At 44.3% G+C, this 18,175-nt stretch overlaps 2 protein-coding genes across 8 annotated transcripts; both read right to left on the bottom strand.

Annotated features, from left to right (window-relative positions):
* Positions 1 to 1,251: 1,251 nt before the first annotated feature.
* zgc:109913 (regulator of G-protein signaling 9-binding protein) lies at positions 1,252 to 12,271 on the bottom strand. 3 transcript variants are annotated; one of them, XM_076884403.1, is made up of 5 exons: positions 12,064 to 12,271; positions 11,744 to 11,954; positions 11,436 to 11,585; positions 2,037 to 2,179; positions 1,252 to 1,547 (listed from the first exon to the last, which is right to left on the bottom strand). In XM_076884403.1, exons 2-5 carry the CDS (start codon positions 11,940 to 11,942, stop codon positions 1,386 to 1,388), a joined length of 654 nt encoding a protein of 217 aa, XP_076740518.1. In that variant the 5' UTR covers positions 11,943 to 11,954; positions 12,064 to 12,271; the 3' UTR covers positions 1,252 to 1,385. The 3 variants fall into 3 exon arrangements, with proteins under 3 accessions (XP_076740518.1, XP_004559002.2, XP_076740517.1); XM_004558945.2 differs by having other exon boundaries at positions 11,436 to 11,639; positions 12,064 to 12,269; XM_076884402.1 differs by having other exon boundaries at positions 11,436 to 11,639; positions 12,051 to 12,204.
* Positions 12,272 to 12,325: 54 nt separating this feature from the next.
* Positions 12,326 to 16,125, bottom strand: LOC101484073 (E3 ubiquitin-protein ligase RNF182). 5 transcript variants are annotated; one of them, XM_076884401.1, is made up of 9 exons: positions 15,623 to 16,125; positions 15,326 to 15,525; positions 14,632 to 14,705; positions 14,411 to 14,530; positions 14,110 to 14,263; positions 13,934 to 14,001; positions 13,728 to 13,854; positions 13,166 to 13,404; positions 12,326 to 13,076 (listed from the first exon to the last, which is right to left on the bottom strand). In XM_076884401.1, exons 3-9 carry the CDS (start codon positions 14,677 to 14,679, stop codon positions 12,894 to 12,896), a joined length of 939 nt encoding a protein of 312 aa, XP_076740516.1. In that variant the 5' UTR covers positions 14,680 to 14,705; positions 15,326 to 15,525; positions 15,623 to 16,125; the 3' UTR covers positions 12,326 to 12,893. The 5 variants fall into 5 exon arrangements, with proteins under 5 accessions (XP_076740516.1, XP_004559000.2, XP_004558999.2 ...); XM_004558943.2 differs by having other exon boundaries at positions 15,617 to 16,125; XM_004558942.2 differs by having other exon boundaries at positions 15,326 to 15,528; positions 15,617 to 16,125.
* Between the last annotated feature and the right edge of the window lie 2,050 nt (positions 16,126 to 18,175).

An 18,175-nucleotide genomic window follows, 5' to 3' on the forward strand; every position in this document is an offset into this window, starting at 1 on the left:
TCTGAGCAGCTGAAATATGCTGTCCTCCCCTGACACACCGCATGCAGGCTGGGCTTCTCTTTTCAAAATTAAGCTGGTTTTACTTTGAAAGACTAGGAGGAAAAGGAGGAGCCTTGGGTGGAGTCTTTTCTTTTTTTTTTTTTTCTTTTTTTCTTCTTTGCTGCTGCATCATGACATCAATACTCAAGTACACTTTATAGTTCACCTGAGTGCAAGTGAATTCATCCTTTGATTGGAAAGGCAGTACTTGATGACATCACAGCTCAGTCTCAGTGTGTTTTTGACACTGCCCTTAATTTCATTGAATAATATTGACAATGGAAATTAAACTGCGGGAATGTCTTAAAGACAAAGACCTGGACGGCCGCTCATTTTCTGCTTAATTCAGATCAAACTGAGATTATTGTACTCGGCCCTGAAAAGCTTAGAAATATGGTATCTAAGCAGATTCTTACTCTGGATGGCATTACCGTGGCCTCCAGTAACACTGTGAGGAACCTTGGAGTCATGTTTGACCAGGACATGTCCTTCAACGCACATATTAAACAAATATGTAAGACTGCTTTCTTCCATTTGTGCAACATCTCTAAAGTTAGAAATATCCTGTCTCAGAGTGACGCTGAAAAACTAGTTCATGCATTTATTACTTCCAGGCTGGACGACTGTGATTCATTATTATCAGGAAGTCCTAAAAACTCCCTGAAAAGCCTTCAGCTAATCCAAAATGCTGCAGCAAGAGTCCTGACAGGGACTAGAAAGAGAGAGCAGATTTCTCCTGTTTTGGCTTCCTGTTAAATCCAGAATTCAAAATCCTGCTCCTCACATACAAGGTCTTAAATAATCAGGCCCCATCTTATCTTAATGACCTTGTAGTACCATATCAGCCTATTAGAGCACTTCGCTCTCGCTCTGCAGGCCTACTTGTTGTTCCTAGAGTATTTAAAAGTAGAATGGGAGGCAGAGCCTTCAGTTTTCAGGCCCCTCTTCTGTGGAACCAGCTTCCAGTTTGGATTCAGGAGACAGACACTATCTCTACTTTCAAGATTAGGCTTCAAACTTTCCTTTTTGCTAAAGCATATAGTTAGGGCTGGACCAGGTGACCCTGAATCCTCCTGTAGTTATGCTGCAGGTGAATCCATGCATTGTGTATTTTATCTCAGTATGTACCTGTCTATCACCTCCTAAAGGATAGTTAAACCATCCAGTGGCATTTTTCTTCTGTGACATGTTAATAATTAATCACTGCAGATATTGATCTGCCAGCTTTATTTAGACTTATTTAATATTGATTGTTTAAACATCACAATGACAAATGAACCCAGGTTTTCTTCTGTTTCCTCTAAAACACGATTCTCCCATCTTAATGGAAACACTTAAATCTACATCTACCCGACGCAGCCCAGCCCACAGCATGCCGTCTTCTTGGAACCGGCAATGACCTCAACCTCCATCAGGTCCTCCAGGCTCTCCACCAGGTCATCTGGCTCACCGCGGGCTTCAGCCCACGCCGGCTGGGTCGCCTCCACCGACCAGAACGCCACGGGAACCTGCAGAGCAACGGTGAGACACTCAGAACAAAAAACAAAGCAGCGGCACAGAATTCAGCCGTTTATAAAGCAACCTAAAGAGCAGACAGGTGACTCTGCAACAGTTAAACCTCACAGTCCAACAGGAAGTGTTCCATAAATGGTAAAAATGGTAAATGGCCTGTATTTATATAGCGCTTTTCTAGTCCCTAAGGACCCCAAAGCGCTTTACATATCCAGTCATCCACCCATTCACGCACACATTCACACACTGGTGATGGTAAGCTACATTGTAGGCACAGCCACCCTGGGGTGCACTGACAGAGGCGAGGCTGCCGGACACTGGCGCCACCAGGCCCTCTGACCACCACCAGTAGGCAACGGGTGAAGTGTCTTGCCCAAGGACACAACGACCGAGACTGTCCAAGCTGGGGCTCGAACCGGCAACCTTCCGATTACAAGGCGAACTCCCAACTCTTGAGCCACGATCGCCCATATGCTTCCCCTCACCCTCTGTTGCATCTCGCTCATCATAGTTTCCAGTCCTGTGATGTGATTGGTCAGATCTGGGCTTGGTTCCACCTCTGAGGTGAGCCATGGCAACTGGACTGAGGCCACCCGAACTGCCACGCCCACCACGCCATCAACACATCCTATAAATTCAGAAGGACAGGTGAGAAACAGATGGTCAGGTGGATGAGAAAAACACTTCCTCAGGTAAGTTCAGCTTCTTGGTGACTGAGGTCCTGGAATTTATGAAGGCAAGGCAAGTTTATTTGTATAGCACAATTCAACAACAAGGTGATTCAAAGTGCTTTACAGAGACATTAGAAACAAAAACAAATAAAAAGCATGATTTAAAATTGATTAAAACAAGCAAACTAACAAACTAACTAAATAACAAACAAACAAACAAACAAACAAAACTATATAAAATCAAAACAGATAAAATCAGATAAAATCAGTAGTTAAATGTAAGTTTTGAAATTTAAGCTTAAAAGTGTGGATTTTGGTGCTTTATTCAAATGCAGCTGAGAACAGGTGAGTCTTCAACCTGGATTTAAATAAACCGAGTGTTTCAGCTGATCTGAGGCTTTCTGGGAGTTTGTTCCAGATATAAGGAGCATAAAAGCTGAATGCAGCTTCTCCGTGTCTGGTTCTGACTCTGGGAACTGATAAAAGACCGGATCCAGATGACCTGAGGGATCTGGAAGGTTCATACTGGGTCAGGAGGTCATTGATGTATTTTGGTCCTAAACCATTCAGAGCTTTATAGACCAGCATCAGAACTTTAAAGTCTATCCTCTGACGGACAGGCAGCCAGTGTAAAGACCTCAGAGCTGGACTGATGTGGTCCACTTTTTTGGTCTTAGTGAGGACTCGAGCAGCAGAGTTCTGAATGAGCTGTAGTTGTCTGACTGATTTTTTAGGTAGACCTGTAAAGATGCTGTTACAGTAATCAAGCCTACTAAAGATGAATGCATGGACTAGTTTTTCCAGGTCCTGTTGAGACATCAGATCTTTTATCCTTGATATATTCTTGAGGTGATAGTAAGCTGACTTTGTTATTGTCTTAATGTGTTTTTCTAAGTTTAGGTCTGCATCCATCACTACACCCACGTTTCTCGCCTGGTTTGTGGTTTTTAGATGTATAGATTGAAGTTCTCTGGTGGCCTGTAATCGTTTTTCTTTGGCGCCAAAGACTATTACTTCAGTTTTGTTTTTGTTTAGCTGGAGAAAATTGTGGCACAACCAGTCATTGATTTCCTCAATGCATTTACCAAGAGCCTGTACAGGGCCTCGGTCTCCTGGTGACATTATGATATATATTTGTGTGTCATCTGCATAGCTGTGGTAGTTTATTTTGTTGTTGTTTATAATCTGTGCCAGTGGGAGCATGTAGATGTTAAACAGAAAGGGTCCCAAGATGGAACCTTGGGGAACTCCACATGTGATACTTGTCTGCTCAGATGTGAAGTTACCTATTGATACAAAGTATTTCCTGTTTTCTAAGTATGTTTTGAACCAGTTTAGTACAGTTCCTGAAAGACCTGCCCAGTTCTCCAGTCGTTTGAGTAATATGTTGTGGTCAACTGTATCAAATGCTGCACTGAGATCCAGTAAAACTAAGACTGACATTTTTCCACTGTCTGTATTCAGACATATGTCATTGAACACTTTGGTCAGAGCGGTTTCAGTGCTGTGGTTCTGTCTAAAACCTGACTGGAAGGCATCGTAGCAATTATTCTGTTTTAAGAAGTAATTGAGCTGTTGAGAAACTGCTTTTTCAATGATCTTACTTAAAAATGGGAGATTTGAGATCGGCCTGTAGTTTTTCATTTGTGTCTTGTCAAGATTGTCCTTTTTCAGTATAGGTTTTATTACAGCAGTTTTTAGTGGTTCTGGAAACACGCCTGATATTAATTAAAAATGTTTTCCCAGCTAAAGATCTAACGTTTAATAAAGCCAGCTTAAGTGTTTTAGAGGTATTACTTGTCCCCTCGTGTTTGGGAGCAGTCTGTGGCACACAAGGTATGTTTACTATGTTCAAAGATCTTTTAGAGTGCATTTCTCTGTGTTTTGACCAGGCCACATGTCTCCTGTCACCTAAAAGTACAGAGATTTTAAAACCTTCTAGTAAACAGGGTCCCAGCTTCTCCTGGGAAAAGTCACCACTGCCATAATCCTCGCAGCCCAGACCCTCCACACATCACACATCAGACTGCGGAGACAGGGCATGAAGGTGGTAAGGAGGAACTAAGGGGGGTGAGGCTGAGCAATGTGACTTCGATCGCTCTGTTGAGGGTGGGGCTCGATGGCGAACCTTTGGCAGCTCTGGTGGGGGGTTTATGGGGGACAAAAAGGGATTGGGCCGGGGGGTAGATCTGAGCCCAGCATTGACCCGCTCCATCATCTCCTCAGTGAATTTCAGGTGTGGGGAGGAGGGAGAAAGGGAGGGGGAGGAGGGTGATGGCCTGTCAGGGGTTTGGGGGACTGGGGAAGGTCGTGGTCCCTGGTCCTGGTCGTTGGTGTTGTTGAGAGAGTTGGAGGCAAATAGGGACCCCTCTTCTTGCCTTAGATGTCTCTCCTTTCTGAGGCTCTTCCTCAGATGCCATGGATGTCTCTCCTTTCTGAGGCTCTTCCCGGGTGGGGGCAAATGGAGCTCCTCCTCAAGGTTTCTGCTGGGCTTTGTCTGTTCTTGGAGTACTGTTTGTTCCTCTTTATGAGATAACTCCTCGTTTATCTCAGCCTTGGCACCAAGCACAGATGGATGACGTATGGAATAAAACAAGTTGGAGGTGAACAGTTTCACCCCTGACTTGTTAAAATTAAATCCATTTGCTTTAAACAGATGCCTGCGTTCCCAAAAAATATTAAAGTTGTTGATAAAATGCACTGAGTGGTCAGCACATGCTGATATAAGCCATTTATTCAGTGTAAACAACCTGCTGAATCTCTCGTCTCCTCCTCTGACCGGCGGTACAGGCCCACTGATGAATACAGCTGCATTCAGAGAGTTTACAGTGTTTAATAATCCAGTAAAGTCCCGTTTCAGAACCTCCGACTGTTGTTTGGACACATCGTTTGACCCTGTATGCAGAACAATGTTTGTCACAGTTGGATATTCATCTGCAATTTGAAGAATTCTCTCCTTCAGGTTGTTGACCATATTGTTAGGAAAGCAGAGGACTTTAGTGTTCTTACCACACATCCTTTGTACATCCTTTACGGCAGAGTCACCCACAATCAGAGTTTCAGGCCTAGCCTTTAGCTTTCCCTGTGGCCTTTCACTTTTCAACAGATTTTCAGACCTTATTTCGCTGCTTTTAGATGGATGGTTGTCCGATATAGATCCAGGTTCCTTTGATAGTGGAGCAAATCTGTTCTGCAGTTTCACATTCAGTTGTTTTGGAGGTTTGTTGTTAACCTTCCTATTCACGGTTGTCCAGTCCTGTTTCCTCCCGTATACAGGGGTAGAAGAGCTTTTCTGTCTCGTAGGAAGTGAAGGCCAGTCGGTTTCAGAGATTTCAGCTCGCTGTGCCCTGCCCGTGATACGTCCTCCCCCTTCCAGGAGACATGATTTATGTCTTGGTTTTGCACCAAGACAGTCCAAGGGGGGATTATCACTTGAGGATTTATAATAATGCACAGAGTCTACTTTCTTGGTCATGTTATCTGTGCTCCTTAGCTATGTGCTAGCTTGCTCATCGCCATTGTTTTGAATCAAAGGCAAGGTTGTTTCATTTCCACACAGTCCATTTACCTCCACGTTTACTTCTAAGCGATGAATTTTTGTCTCCAGTACTGCAATCTTCTGCAGGAGGCTGTGGTAGTCATCTGTGGAGAGGGAAGGCATCTTGTTGCTAGTTAGCCTAGCGGTTAGCACCTTTCCAGGCTATTGAGGCTGTTCGGTGCCCAGACGCTGTAATCAGGCTTCAGCTGTGTCTAGGCCACAGACACACGGAGCGCTGAGGATAAGGTCACTATAAAAATGTTGCTGTTTCTGTTAAGAACACTTTAGTCCTAATGATCTATAAGTGTCCAGAAGCTATCGCAGGTAAGCTCATACGGAAAAAAGGGAAAAAAATCAGCATAAAAATCAATAAAAGAAGCAAAGCATTTAAGAGCAAAGAGATGAAGCGTCCACACTCACAAAAGGGGAGGAGCAACATAAAGTAGATCAGTAAGAGGTCGATAACGGGTCAGTAACGGATCGATAAGAGCACAATCTGATGTCCCCGTGCTCGTGTTGTTCCTGGACAATCAAAACTAATGCTTGTCATGGTTCAACACTGCCAGTCACTGTGCGTCGGCTTATAACACAAAATCTCCCTCTCTGTCTTTCACTCACACACCACCATCAACTTTGCTAAATTGCTAATGAAAAACATTGATCAGGCAGCTGTGATTGAGCAGCGATCTCCATCCAACTCTTTTCATGGTTGGTGTGGTCGCGATAGATCGAAAAGGCTCAGATGAGCCAAAGTTCTACAAGTTGTGCCTCCATCGCTTGTGTCCAGATCACACGCTGCACTGTTGCTCCGCGCGTGCGCAGAGGCTGCAGTGACGCCCTCACGAGGGGCGACAGGATTTCAAACAGGTTTGATTTTCTTGCAACCATATGATTGATGATTGTGTGTTAATCGCTTCTCGTTACCTTATGTATACTACACGACGCACGACACACGATTAAGGCGACACTCTGGCCAAAATGGGACAAAAATCGCAGTGTATGCCCAGCATTAGGTAAGCTTTCGGTTATAGCAGAAAAATAACCTCTGTGACACGCGTTAGCCTATAAAAAAACCCTGAGGTCTCCATGGTAACGTTCCTACATTGGACAAGAAAGCGCAGGTTACACATACACTACAAGCTAGAGCTGGGCGATATAAGATTTTTTCATATCACGATATGTTTTTTTCATTTCAGGCGATAACGATATCTATCACGATATCAGCCAAATAACTATATTTGTAAGATTTAAATGTGCCGTTGCTCACAAGTAAAATGTGAAATAATCAGCAGCTTGTTTTGATTTAAATATTTATTTCCCATAATAAGTTCAACAGGGTAGATGTACTTAAGGAACATGAGACTTTTTCAGGTAAATAAAGGCAAATATTGCAAACTACACAAAAGGCAGCCGCTAAAGCGTTTAAGTTTCAAAACAGAACAAACAAAACAGACTAAATTGTCAATTCCACTTAGAAACAAAATATTAATTCTAAAAATAAATCTTAGTTTGTTTTACAGAAGAACAGACAAAATTGACTAACTTTTGTCAATATCAAATAAACTGAGAACTAAAAGGAAATTCTCAATCTCTCCTTGTTGTATAGCTGAGCTTTTCAAACAGTTTTAACAGTTACTTTAGTCTGACAAAAGCCGAATGATGAATTAGCGCTTCCAGTCAGAGACTGAGGCTACGTCCACACGTACACGGGTATTTTTGAAAACGGAGATTTTCCGTTTTCGTTTTAAAAAATAATCCCGTCCACACATAAAGGCAGAAATGAAAGAAAACGCTGCTATGAACATGCCAAAGCAGCAGGTGGCGCTAGATTCCTAACCGTGCAGAAATGTTGGCCAATCAGAAGTCTAGAAGCCTCGGTGGGAAAAAGTAAACAAAGCTGGGGCATAGAAGCAGACCCGAGTCGTATGTGTGGAGGGACAGTAACTGTGTGTATATGTAAGCATTTAAACACTGCAGAGAGTAGAATTAACAGTAACAGTATTGTAGAAATTCATTTCACCGAAACAATAACGTGGCGCACAGTGTGACGTCAAAAAATGCGCACACCTTTGACGCTGCGTTTTCTCCGTTTTTCTAGTCCACACGTAAATGCAAAAACTGAGTTTTTAAAAATCTTCGCTTTCAGTGACCAAAAACGCCGTTTACGTTTGGACGAAAGGTGCAAACACATAGAAAAATCTGTGTTTTCAAAAATACCCGGGTACGTGTGGACGTAGCGCATGCACCAGTTTATTGTATTTCCAGACTTGCTTTCGGCACAATTTACAGTGCACGCTACTCTGTTTTTTGTCAGACTTGAAATAGCCGAAATACCTTCACACTACGGAACTTCTGTGGCTCTTCCGTTCGACAATCTCTCCGGCGTTGGAACCATCATCTGTTTTCTCTTCGGTAACCTTCGGTCACGCTCGGTTGATTTTTCTAGTCGGCACACTCATTTCCTCCATTACCCGGGCGGTACGGTGGCTGGCTGCTTCCCAAACAAATACACATGTGCGGCTTGGCACTTGTGCTGTACGTAACAAGTCACGCGACGTGACGCTGCGGCTGTGATTGGTTCAGCTCTGCGCTACGTAATTTGGATTGGCTGTTCTTTTTTTTTTTTTTAAGAGGACAAGAGCGGCGAGGTCTATCGCGATAGTTTAATTTTTCTATCGAGAAAAAGTTATATCGCGATACATATCGTTATCGTTCTATCGCCCAGCTCTACTACAAGCTAAAAGTTTCTCCAGTTTTTCATTAAAAATGTTTGATGTCTCATTGCACTCTGAAGTGAAAGCGCAGCACAAATAAGCAATTGGAGTAAAAAGTAAATGAATAAATAATGGAATCAGTTTATAGACCAAAGTGTATTGTAAACTTTGACTCGTCAGTAGCCTCCTTTGGCAATGGAATACAATAGAAATCAAATATTCTCCCATATCTGTAGCAGAAGTTCCCATAAATGTGGACTGTGTAGGCTGCTTTGCTTTCGCTCTTCAATTCAATTCAATTCAATTTTATTTATATAGCGCCAAATCACAACAAAAGTCGCCTCAAGGCGCTTCATAGATACAGAGAAAAACCCAACAATCATATGACCCCCTATGAGCAAGCACTTTGGCGACAGTGGGAAGGAAAAACTCCCTTTTAACAGGAAGAAACCTCCGGCAGAACCAGGCTCAGGGAGGGGCGGCCATCTGCTGCGACCGGTTGGGGTGAGAGAAGGAAGACAGGATAAAGACATGCTGTGGAAGAGAGACAGAGGTTAATAACAGATATGATTCAATGCAGAGAGGTCTATTAATACATAGTGAGTGAGAAAGGTGACTGGAAAGGAAAAACTCAATGCATCATGGGAATCCCCCGGCAGCCTACATCTATTGCAGCATAACAAAGGGAGGATTCAGGGTCACCTGGTCCAGCCCTAACTATATGCTTTAGCAAAAAGGAAAGTTTTAAGCCTAATCTTAAAAGTAGAGATAGTGTCTGTCTCCCGAATCCAAACTGGAAGCTGGTTCCACAGAAGAGGGGCCTGAAAACTGAAGGCTCTCCCTCCCATTCTACTTTTAAATACTCTAGGAACAACAAGTAGGCCTGCAGAGCGAGAGCGGAGCGCTCTAATAGGGTGATATGGTACTACAAGGTCATTAAGATAAGATGGGGCCTGATTATTTAAGACCTTGTATGTGAGGAGCAGGATTTTGAATTCAATTCTGGATTTAACAGGAAGCCAATGAAGGGAAGCCAAAACAGGAGAAATCTGCTCTCTCTTTCTAGTCCCTGTCAGCACTCTTGCTGCAGCATTTTGGATTAGCTGAAGGCTTTTCAGTGAGTTTTTTGGACATCCTGATAATAATGAATTACAGTAGTCCAGCCTGGAAGTAATAAATGCATGAACTAGTTTTTCAGCGTCACTCTGAGACAGGATATTTCTAATTTTAGAGATGTTGCGCAAATGGAAGAAAGCAGTCTTACATATTTGTTTAATATGTGCGTTGAAGGACATGTCCTGGTCAAAAATGACTCCAAGGTTCCTCACCGCGTTACTGGAGGCCAAGGTAATGCCATCCAGAGTAAGAATCTGATTAGATACCATATTTCTAAGATTTTCAGGGCCGAGTACAATAACCTCAGTTTGATCTGAATTAAGAAGCAGAAAGTTAGCGGCCATCCAGGTCTTTATGTCTTTAAGACATTCCTGCAGTTTAACTCATTGGTGTGTGTTATCTGGCTTCATGGACAGATAGAGCTGGGTGTCATCTGCATAGCAGTGAAAATGTATGCTATGTCTTCTAATGATACTGCCTAAGGGAAGCATGTATAATGCTCTTCTGTCCAGTTCAAACCAGCTCGATGGGGTTTAAGTCTGCAGACTGTGCTGCACACTCCATGTTTCCAAGCTCACCATCTTGTTCTTTGTTCCTGAGGTAGTTCTGGCACTTTTGCTATGGGTCATTATCTTGCTGTAGGATGAACCCCTGACCAACTAGGTGCATGCCAGAGGGTCCTGCATGGTGCTGCACAATGCTGTGGCAGCTGTTCTGGTTCAGGGAGCCTCTCACTCTGTACGAGTCACCGACTCTGGATCAGCAAACAGCCCCAGACCATCACACGTCCTCCTCCATGTGTGACAGTTGATGCCACACACTGTGGACCCATCCTTTACCTACTCGGCAGCGTACAAAGATCCTGCGTGATGACTCATCAGTCCATAAAACCTTCTTCCAGTCTGCAGTATTACAATGGCGGTGTTTCATGGCACAGCCAAACCTCTGTCTTGTTCTGACATCTTAGTGATGTCCTGTCAAACCTGCAGCTCGAAGTCTTCTCTTCATTGTCATCTCTGCGATATACAGTACATAGAGAGACGAGACAACGAGGCTCCAGTTCCATTCAGTGCAAAAGAAAAACAATAAATATAGGAAGAGTAAGAAATAAATATACAGTTTGAGACTGAGGTGAGGGAAAACTGAGACTTGCTCACTACGACCACTATTACTCTGTGCTTGAAGCTGTTGTCCTGTGAGCCGCCTATCAAGCTGTTAACTCTCAGAAACTTCTGGTTCAGTTGTGTTTTTGGGTCTGCAGACCTCTTCCTGTCACAGTTTGGAAAGACAAACATTTATAAGTGTTATGATGCTCCGTCTCTCTTCCATTGTTAATCACCTTTTTCTCCCCGTTTTTGTACCAACACACTACTGTTCAGCTGATGGTCACGAGGGTACATCAGTGTGTTCCAACACTGCTTTTATGCAGAGGGGGAAGTAATCCAGGAAAGTGGGAACACCTGTAGGAATTAGTAGCACCAGCTTTCAAGGCTTGACCAGCCTCCATTGCTGCAGAACAGCTTTAAAATTTTAACACGTTGTGTGTTTCCTTGAAAAAGGCCTTTATGTATAATTCTGAAATGTGCATTATTTTTTCAGTTTTAGCTAACCTTACCTTTAACCTCTGGCAGTTCACCGCTTACCTTTGTACCTTTTCAAGCTATTCATTGGACTGAACAACTTGAATTGCAATAAAAACTTGTTCTTAAACCTACTCGAGTACTCCTCGATTTAGACATTCAAGCAAAAACACTTGCAGGTGATTTACCGGTTCACGACTCGGCCACAACAGACATCTTTTACACAAAGTTAGCCAATCTCACATCAGAACTAAAATCAGCTGACCTGTGTTGACCAGCGAGCGCCTGTTGCTGTGCTCAGTCAGGGGGAACTGCCCAATTAGGTCACAGGCCTTACGCAGGTCATACAGGAAGTGCTCCAATGCTGACAGGAAGAGAACCCACAGACGCTCCAAAACCTGCCTGTCCTGCACACCTGAGGGGGCAAAGTCAGAGTTTGAAAGCGAGCGCAGCAGCCGGCAGGACAGCCCTGAAGACACATAAGGGAGATGGAGCAATGAGAATCAGGTGAACACGTGAGACAGCGAGAAACACACAGGTGAGAAGGACAGGTGAACCACAGACAGGTGTTACCACTGCAGATCCGGTGAGCCACAGCTCTCGTCTCATCCAACTCATCTCGCAGGAAGCTGCCGTCGGCTGAGCTACCGACCAACGCAACCAGCTGCTGGAAACATGAAGTGACCCGACTGAGTGCATCCTGAGCGCGCTCACATTCATGCTGTCGCCGCCGTGCTGCCAGCTCGTCCACTGAACGACGCCAACGACTCATTATGTCGACCGCCTGGAGGGAGGAGAGAGGTAGGACAGGTGCTGTTCAAACATCTAAAACTTAATATCTAAATCTGGGTGATGCTTAGACAAGTAAATGTAAAATCACCTGTATGACCCACCTGTGGATGTGCCTTTATAGAACACCTGTATGAAAGAAGTTGTACCTGCTGCAGCTTCTTCCTCTGTGGTGGAGAGCAGCTCTTGCCAGGTTTCTATAAACACTCTTGCTCTTCTCTCTGAGGATAGCGTGTTTTTAATTAACACGCAGCGACAAGCTGATGCCCAAATGCTCCTGGGACTCCACCCACAGGTCCCAAAGGTGTCACTCATGTGACAACCTTTCACCTGAGAGGAACTCACAGCAGGAAATGATTCAAACACTTCATGTCACTTATGTTTATTTATTTCATCACAAAACTAAACAGTTGATTCTCCAAAGGCTCCGCCCACTACACGGACAGGAAGTGACACTCATCATCATCACAGGGTTCATGAATCATTTTACAGACAGGACATCGGGACTGTTAGCATAGCTTAGAATAAGCACAGCTTCAAAGCTAAATACACATGCTAAGCTAGGCTAGCACTTTCCCTCTGTGATTAGTGTAAGTGTTAAGCTAGGCTAACAGCCTGTCAGGTCATGTGACTGTGGGATAAACAGGTGATACAGGTACAGGTGTGTTCTGTAATCAGCAGGTAAAACAGTTTTATGATCATGCCCAGGACAGTAACATGTCTCTGATTAGTCAGCAGATGTCTTCTGACTGGAGAGGACTGTCTCCACTTCCTATATGTGATGATGTCATCACGTAGTTCAACACTGATTGGCCGTATTTCCACCAAGGGGATGTGTGAGGGGGACTTGCTGGTATTCACAAAGGGCAGGGTCAGAGTGATGTCAGAGTGTGATGGCTCAGTCTACAGGCTTTTCTATGGCTACATTTTGTTGTCACGGTAGCGAGTGCGTGCGGGCAGCAAGCGCCTCCATTAGCTCGTGGCAGAGACACTGACAGAAGCCGTAAAGGACGAGCAGCAGCAGCGTGGACGGGACGAGACTGACGAGGACCACGCCCAGCCATAGCTGACCAATCATCAGCAGGTAGATCCCCAATGGCAGCGAGCTAAAGTACACCTGCACACACAGGGGGAGTAGCCGCACACACCAGTTACACTGGTTCTGATTTAGATAGTTATGTTCAAACTGGTTAAACTGGTACTTACCAGGCAGAGTGCCCCCAGCAGGCAGCGTGGGAAGCTGCGGGATGTCCAGGCACGGCATTTCTGACCTGGGAGGTTGCAGGGCAGCGAGTCCAGACTGGGAGCATGGTACAGACCCACTACATTGAGCATGCTCAGTGAATCTGAGGATGGCGACTCCTCTGGGAGCTCCATGATGGTGATGACGAGACAGTCCGAGGAGCGGTGGGATGCTTCCTCGCCGCTGCCTGCAGCTCCGCCCCCTGGGAACAGACGCAGAGCTTTACCAAGAGAAATTCCAGACACTGTTATTTTCCTTTTTAAGGAAGGCTGGAGAGCAAAGTACTGTTTTTACCCTCCAGGTGGGCGTGTCTCCCGAGCGCTGACATCATGTGAAAACTATGGATACACCAACCAGTAATCAATATCTAAGGTGTCCAATAAAGGATACCGCTGACCAATGACGGCGAAGAATACCGCTCAATCACCTCAAACAGGTCACTTTATCGCGGAGATTCCTGATTGGATAAATCTACCGGCTGGCTGTGATTGGCTGACTATCTCATTCTAACTCTCAGGTTTTTACCTGTCAGACTGCTGGGACTTAGCACTACCTCCCCACCGCTGCCACTTCCTGCTCCACCTCCTCGCCGAGCACGATCCTGACACGACAGGACCGCCAGGATGTGCCGGTCGTCCTCCATCAGCCACACCTGAGGAAGAGGGGGAGGAGACAGTGTGAGTTCAGGTTGTCAGACTCTGACCGTCGAAGAGGAGGAAATGAGGCCACACCTCTTCGTCGGGGACATACGTCTCGTGGCGGCAGAATGGGCAGCTGATTATGGACGGCGAAGACTCTCCTGGAATCACATGATACAACAGGTGATGTGACCAGGTAACGGTCATGCTGGCATCTGCGTGATCCAGCAGCTGACTGTGCTGTGTGTCTACCTGCCAGGTGAACTCACCCATGTCGACCATCTTCTTCAGACACTTGGCGCAGACTCGGTGCAGACAGCCCAGCAGTTTGGGCTTCCGGCTGCGCGTGTCGTAGCGATTATAGCAGATTTTACACTCGAGTTCCTCCAGCGTGTACACCAGAGACTGAGCCCAGGTCTGCACCTGAATGCAGCACAGCAACAGGTAAGTCTCCCCGAACACATCGCGGTCTCTGTTCGATCTCTCCAAACTTTATTCGAAATGTCTTCACTAAATAAATCTTTTCTCTCTCTCTGCGACACCGCAGGGATGCATGATGGGTAGACTCACCTTTCCCTCCATTTCCTGTCCTGGCTCCACCTCCTTCAACAGGCTCATCTCGCTGAGTGTTGTCTTCACCTGACGTGAGGGGGAGGTGGGTGCTGGGTGGGGCTTAACTGAGGCTGTTACCTGACTGAGACAAACAATGAAAGAGATTACTAAACAAGTCGAGTACTGTAACTATGACCGAGCTACAGTTCTGCGTTCCTCATCTGCAGGTAGAAACACACCTGAGTCCAGGTCATCTGATCAGCGAGACAGTCTGAAAGGACGTCCATCCGTCCAGTCAGAAGCAGACGTCCTCCTGGAGAGAAACAACCGTTTACTTTTAAAATAAGAGCACGAGGACTGTCACTCTCATTGATCAGTTATTGATTAGTTATTTACCGATCAAAGTGAAAAAATAAAGTATGAACAGAATAAAAGCTGGACCGGAGCTTCTGTTGTTTCTATCTGTGCTGAACGCTGCTCAGGTGTGTTTGTTTGTACCAATAACAAAGCAGTATTCACAGCAGGTGAAGTGTTCTGCTCAAGCTCCGCCTCCTCACAGACAGGTAAGTTTTTTTTATTTATTTATTTTTTTTATCCTTCCCTCACCTGGATGGCCAGATGATGTCACCACCTGATGATTCCTGTCCTGCCTGACTGAGATTAACCATGTGACTCACCTATAGTTTAAGCTGAGGTTTATTGATTCTCTTTGATCTTCTGATGGATCGATGTTTAAGGATGAGCTCTGCAAACACACTTACTACAGGTACATGCTACCTGTTACCATGACTACAGGTAGGCACCAGCTGCAGCTTTAAAAATCAGTCATCAGGATCTGTAATAGTTTTCAAACATCTGCCCGAACAACTGTGCTCACTGATTTCTGATCAGATTATTGATTATCAGACGCCCCCCCACTCGCATGTTGCTCACCTGCTGTTGGCAGTTGCTGTAGTGGTAGGCTGCGTTGCTGTGAGTGAAATCGTAGCTCTGTCACTGGTTGCTCTTCATGAAGTTGCTGTCTGTCTCCCAAGCTGAAGCAACGTGTTGATGCTCACATGTCAACTGGATAAACTCCAGGTTGCCGGAGTTGCTGCTGCTGCAGATGTTGTAGGTTTTAGTTGCTGCAGTCCCTGCTGAAGACAGAAGGTTTAAGCAACATGTTGGCGTAGGATCAGTTGCTGTTTGCTGCAGAAACAAATCAGGACGTGTTTAATTCTGCACAGTTGCCGTCAGTTTGTTGCTGCTGTCTCCGGTTGCTCTCGTGTAGTTGCTCTGCAGTCAGACTGTAGGGCGATGTTGCCGCTGCCCTGCAGTAGGCGATGCTGTTGCTGCTGTCTGTTGCTGTGATGTCACTGCGGTAGTTGCCGTCATCAGCCTCATTGACAGTCCGTAGCCGTTTCGCGCCTCCGGCTCACGCGGCAGCGGGATGCTAACATGCTAACGTGCTAACCCGTCCCGGTGTGTCGGTTGCTGTTGTCGCTTCGTCGGTTACCGGAGCTGTTTTCTGTCGGTGACTCACCGTCTCGCCTCCGTATCGCGGCGGCGCGCGTCCGGCGGCGCGGTCACGGTTACCATGGAAACCGTTCAGCAGCGGAATGACGGGAAACTGGACGAGACGAACAGGATCGATCTACTGATCGATAATCTGATCGCAGGTTCATTTACCTGTCACACATTTCAGCCTTCACAGGCTCAGCGTGGATTGGACGGATGACACCCCGGTGATTTTAAATATTAAACACCAAAATAAACCAATCAGAGAGCAGAAACTTCAGGATTGCCCAATCAAAAGTAAATACAGACCAATCCAATACAACTTTATAAAGCACCCAGCACAGGACCAAAATGCTGAACAGTAAATTAGTTAAGAACAATAGAATTAAACAAAACAGAAAAAAACACACATAATACATAAAATTAAAATTAATAAAAACTAATATAAATAAACAAAACAAAACATTTCACAAGGTGTCAAAGGCCAGGGTGACGAGATGGGTTTTCAGAAGTGACTTAAAGACAGAGAGAAGAAGCCTGTCTAATCTGTAAAGGCAGTATAAGAGCCGCTACAGTAAGTACCAGGCCAGTATGTTTAAGGCAGCTGATGTGGTGGAGAGCAGTGAGGCATGAGATCCATGCTATCCGGACAGGACTCATACTGTGTTTCTGTCCTGTAAGTTCATGTATGCACTGAACATAAAACATATCTAATAAACAAACTGACACTTTAACTGAAGAGGATAAATTGAACCTTGCTAAATTACAAGATAAATTAGATCGTTTATACTCAGACAAAGCAAAAGGAGCCTTTATCAGATCAAGCTCTAAATGGCTTGAAGAAGGTGAGCGTAATTCCCATTATTTCTTCAGTTTAGAAAAGAAACACTCAAGCATAAACAATATTAGCAAAATAATGATAAATGGGGTTAAGGGGCGATCGTGACTCAAGAGTTGGGAGTTCGCCTTGTAATCGGAAGGTTGCCGGTTCGAGCCCCAGCTTGGACAGTCTCGGTCGTTGTGTCCTTGGGCAAGACACTTCGCCTGTTACCTACTGGTGGTGGTCAGAGGGCCTGGTGGCGCCAGTGTCCGGCAGCCTCGCCTCTGTCAGTGCGCCCCAGGGCGGCTGTGGCTGTAGCTTACCATCACCAGTGTGTGAATGTGAGGATGACTGGATATGTAAAGCGCTTTGGGGTCCTTAGGGACTAGAAAAGCGCTATATAAATACAGGCCATTTACCATTTATAACAGAGGATTACAGATTAATCTCTCAACACTCTAAAAACTTAGTTGGTTTAGGAATAACATTATTTTAGTCAACCAATTATTTGATTCAAATGGTACGCTTTTCTCCTATGAAGAATTTTGTTTAGTTTAGCTATAAATCGTCATGATTATACAAAAGTATTTGGCTTAATACCATCAGGGGTTTGTATGCTGTTTAAGAATCAACCTAATATCACTTCATTCCACAGGCCGTTGAGATCTCCCATACAAACTTTTGTTGGCAAGATTTGCTTTTCTAAGCAAACTAAAGACAACAATAAATCTATCAGATCTTTATTTCAGAGTAGCATAACCACGCTACCATATGTCATTTTTTTCTGGAACTGGCTGTCAGATGGTATTATGTGGAACAAAGTTTGGAGACTCCCTAATCAGTTTTTAATTACCAACAAAATTAAAGATATTTCTTATAAATTAATACACAGAATTTATCCTTCTAAAGATTGTCTTCAAAGCAAATTCAAATTAGACATTGATACAAGCTGTAGCTTTTGTAAAACTTCCAAGGAATATACGATACATCTTTTTTGGTTTTGTAACCGTGTGCAAGATTTTTGGCAGAATTTGTGTTTTTATATCAGAAAATATATTTAAAGGATTTGTACTGTTTTGGAAATATGTTTTATTTGGTCTACACAAAAACCAAAGACAATTCAACTTTGATAACAGATATATGATTAACTTGTTAATTTTAATGGCTAAATTTCATATTCACAAGTCCACGTGTTTAGGAAGACATCCCTCTTTTTATGTATCTCCTTTGAACTTGAACAGTATCTTAATTCAATTAAGAACTCCACTAACCCAAAAGCTATAAAAACTATTGGTGTTTGTGAAAAAATCAAGATCTTTCAATCACTTTATTCTTTGGCTTGATCAGTTACTTTCCCCCTAACATATTTATATTGTAGGTTCTGAAATTGTTCTTTTATTTGTTTGTCTATGGTATGCAATTTTTTTGTAAGTACAACACCATTAATATGGTACTGTTTAATTCTA

Source organism: Maylandia zebra, linkage group LG5, assembly GCF_041146795.1.
Source record: "Maylandia zebra isolate NMK-2024a linkage group LG5, Mzebra_GT3a, whole genome shotgun sequence".
Classification (NCBI taxonomy): Eukaryota; Metazoa; Chordata; class Actinopteri; order Cichliformes; family Cichlidae; genus Maylandia; species Maylandia zebra.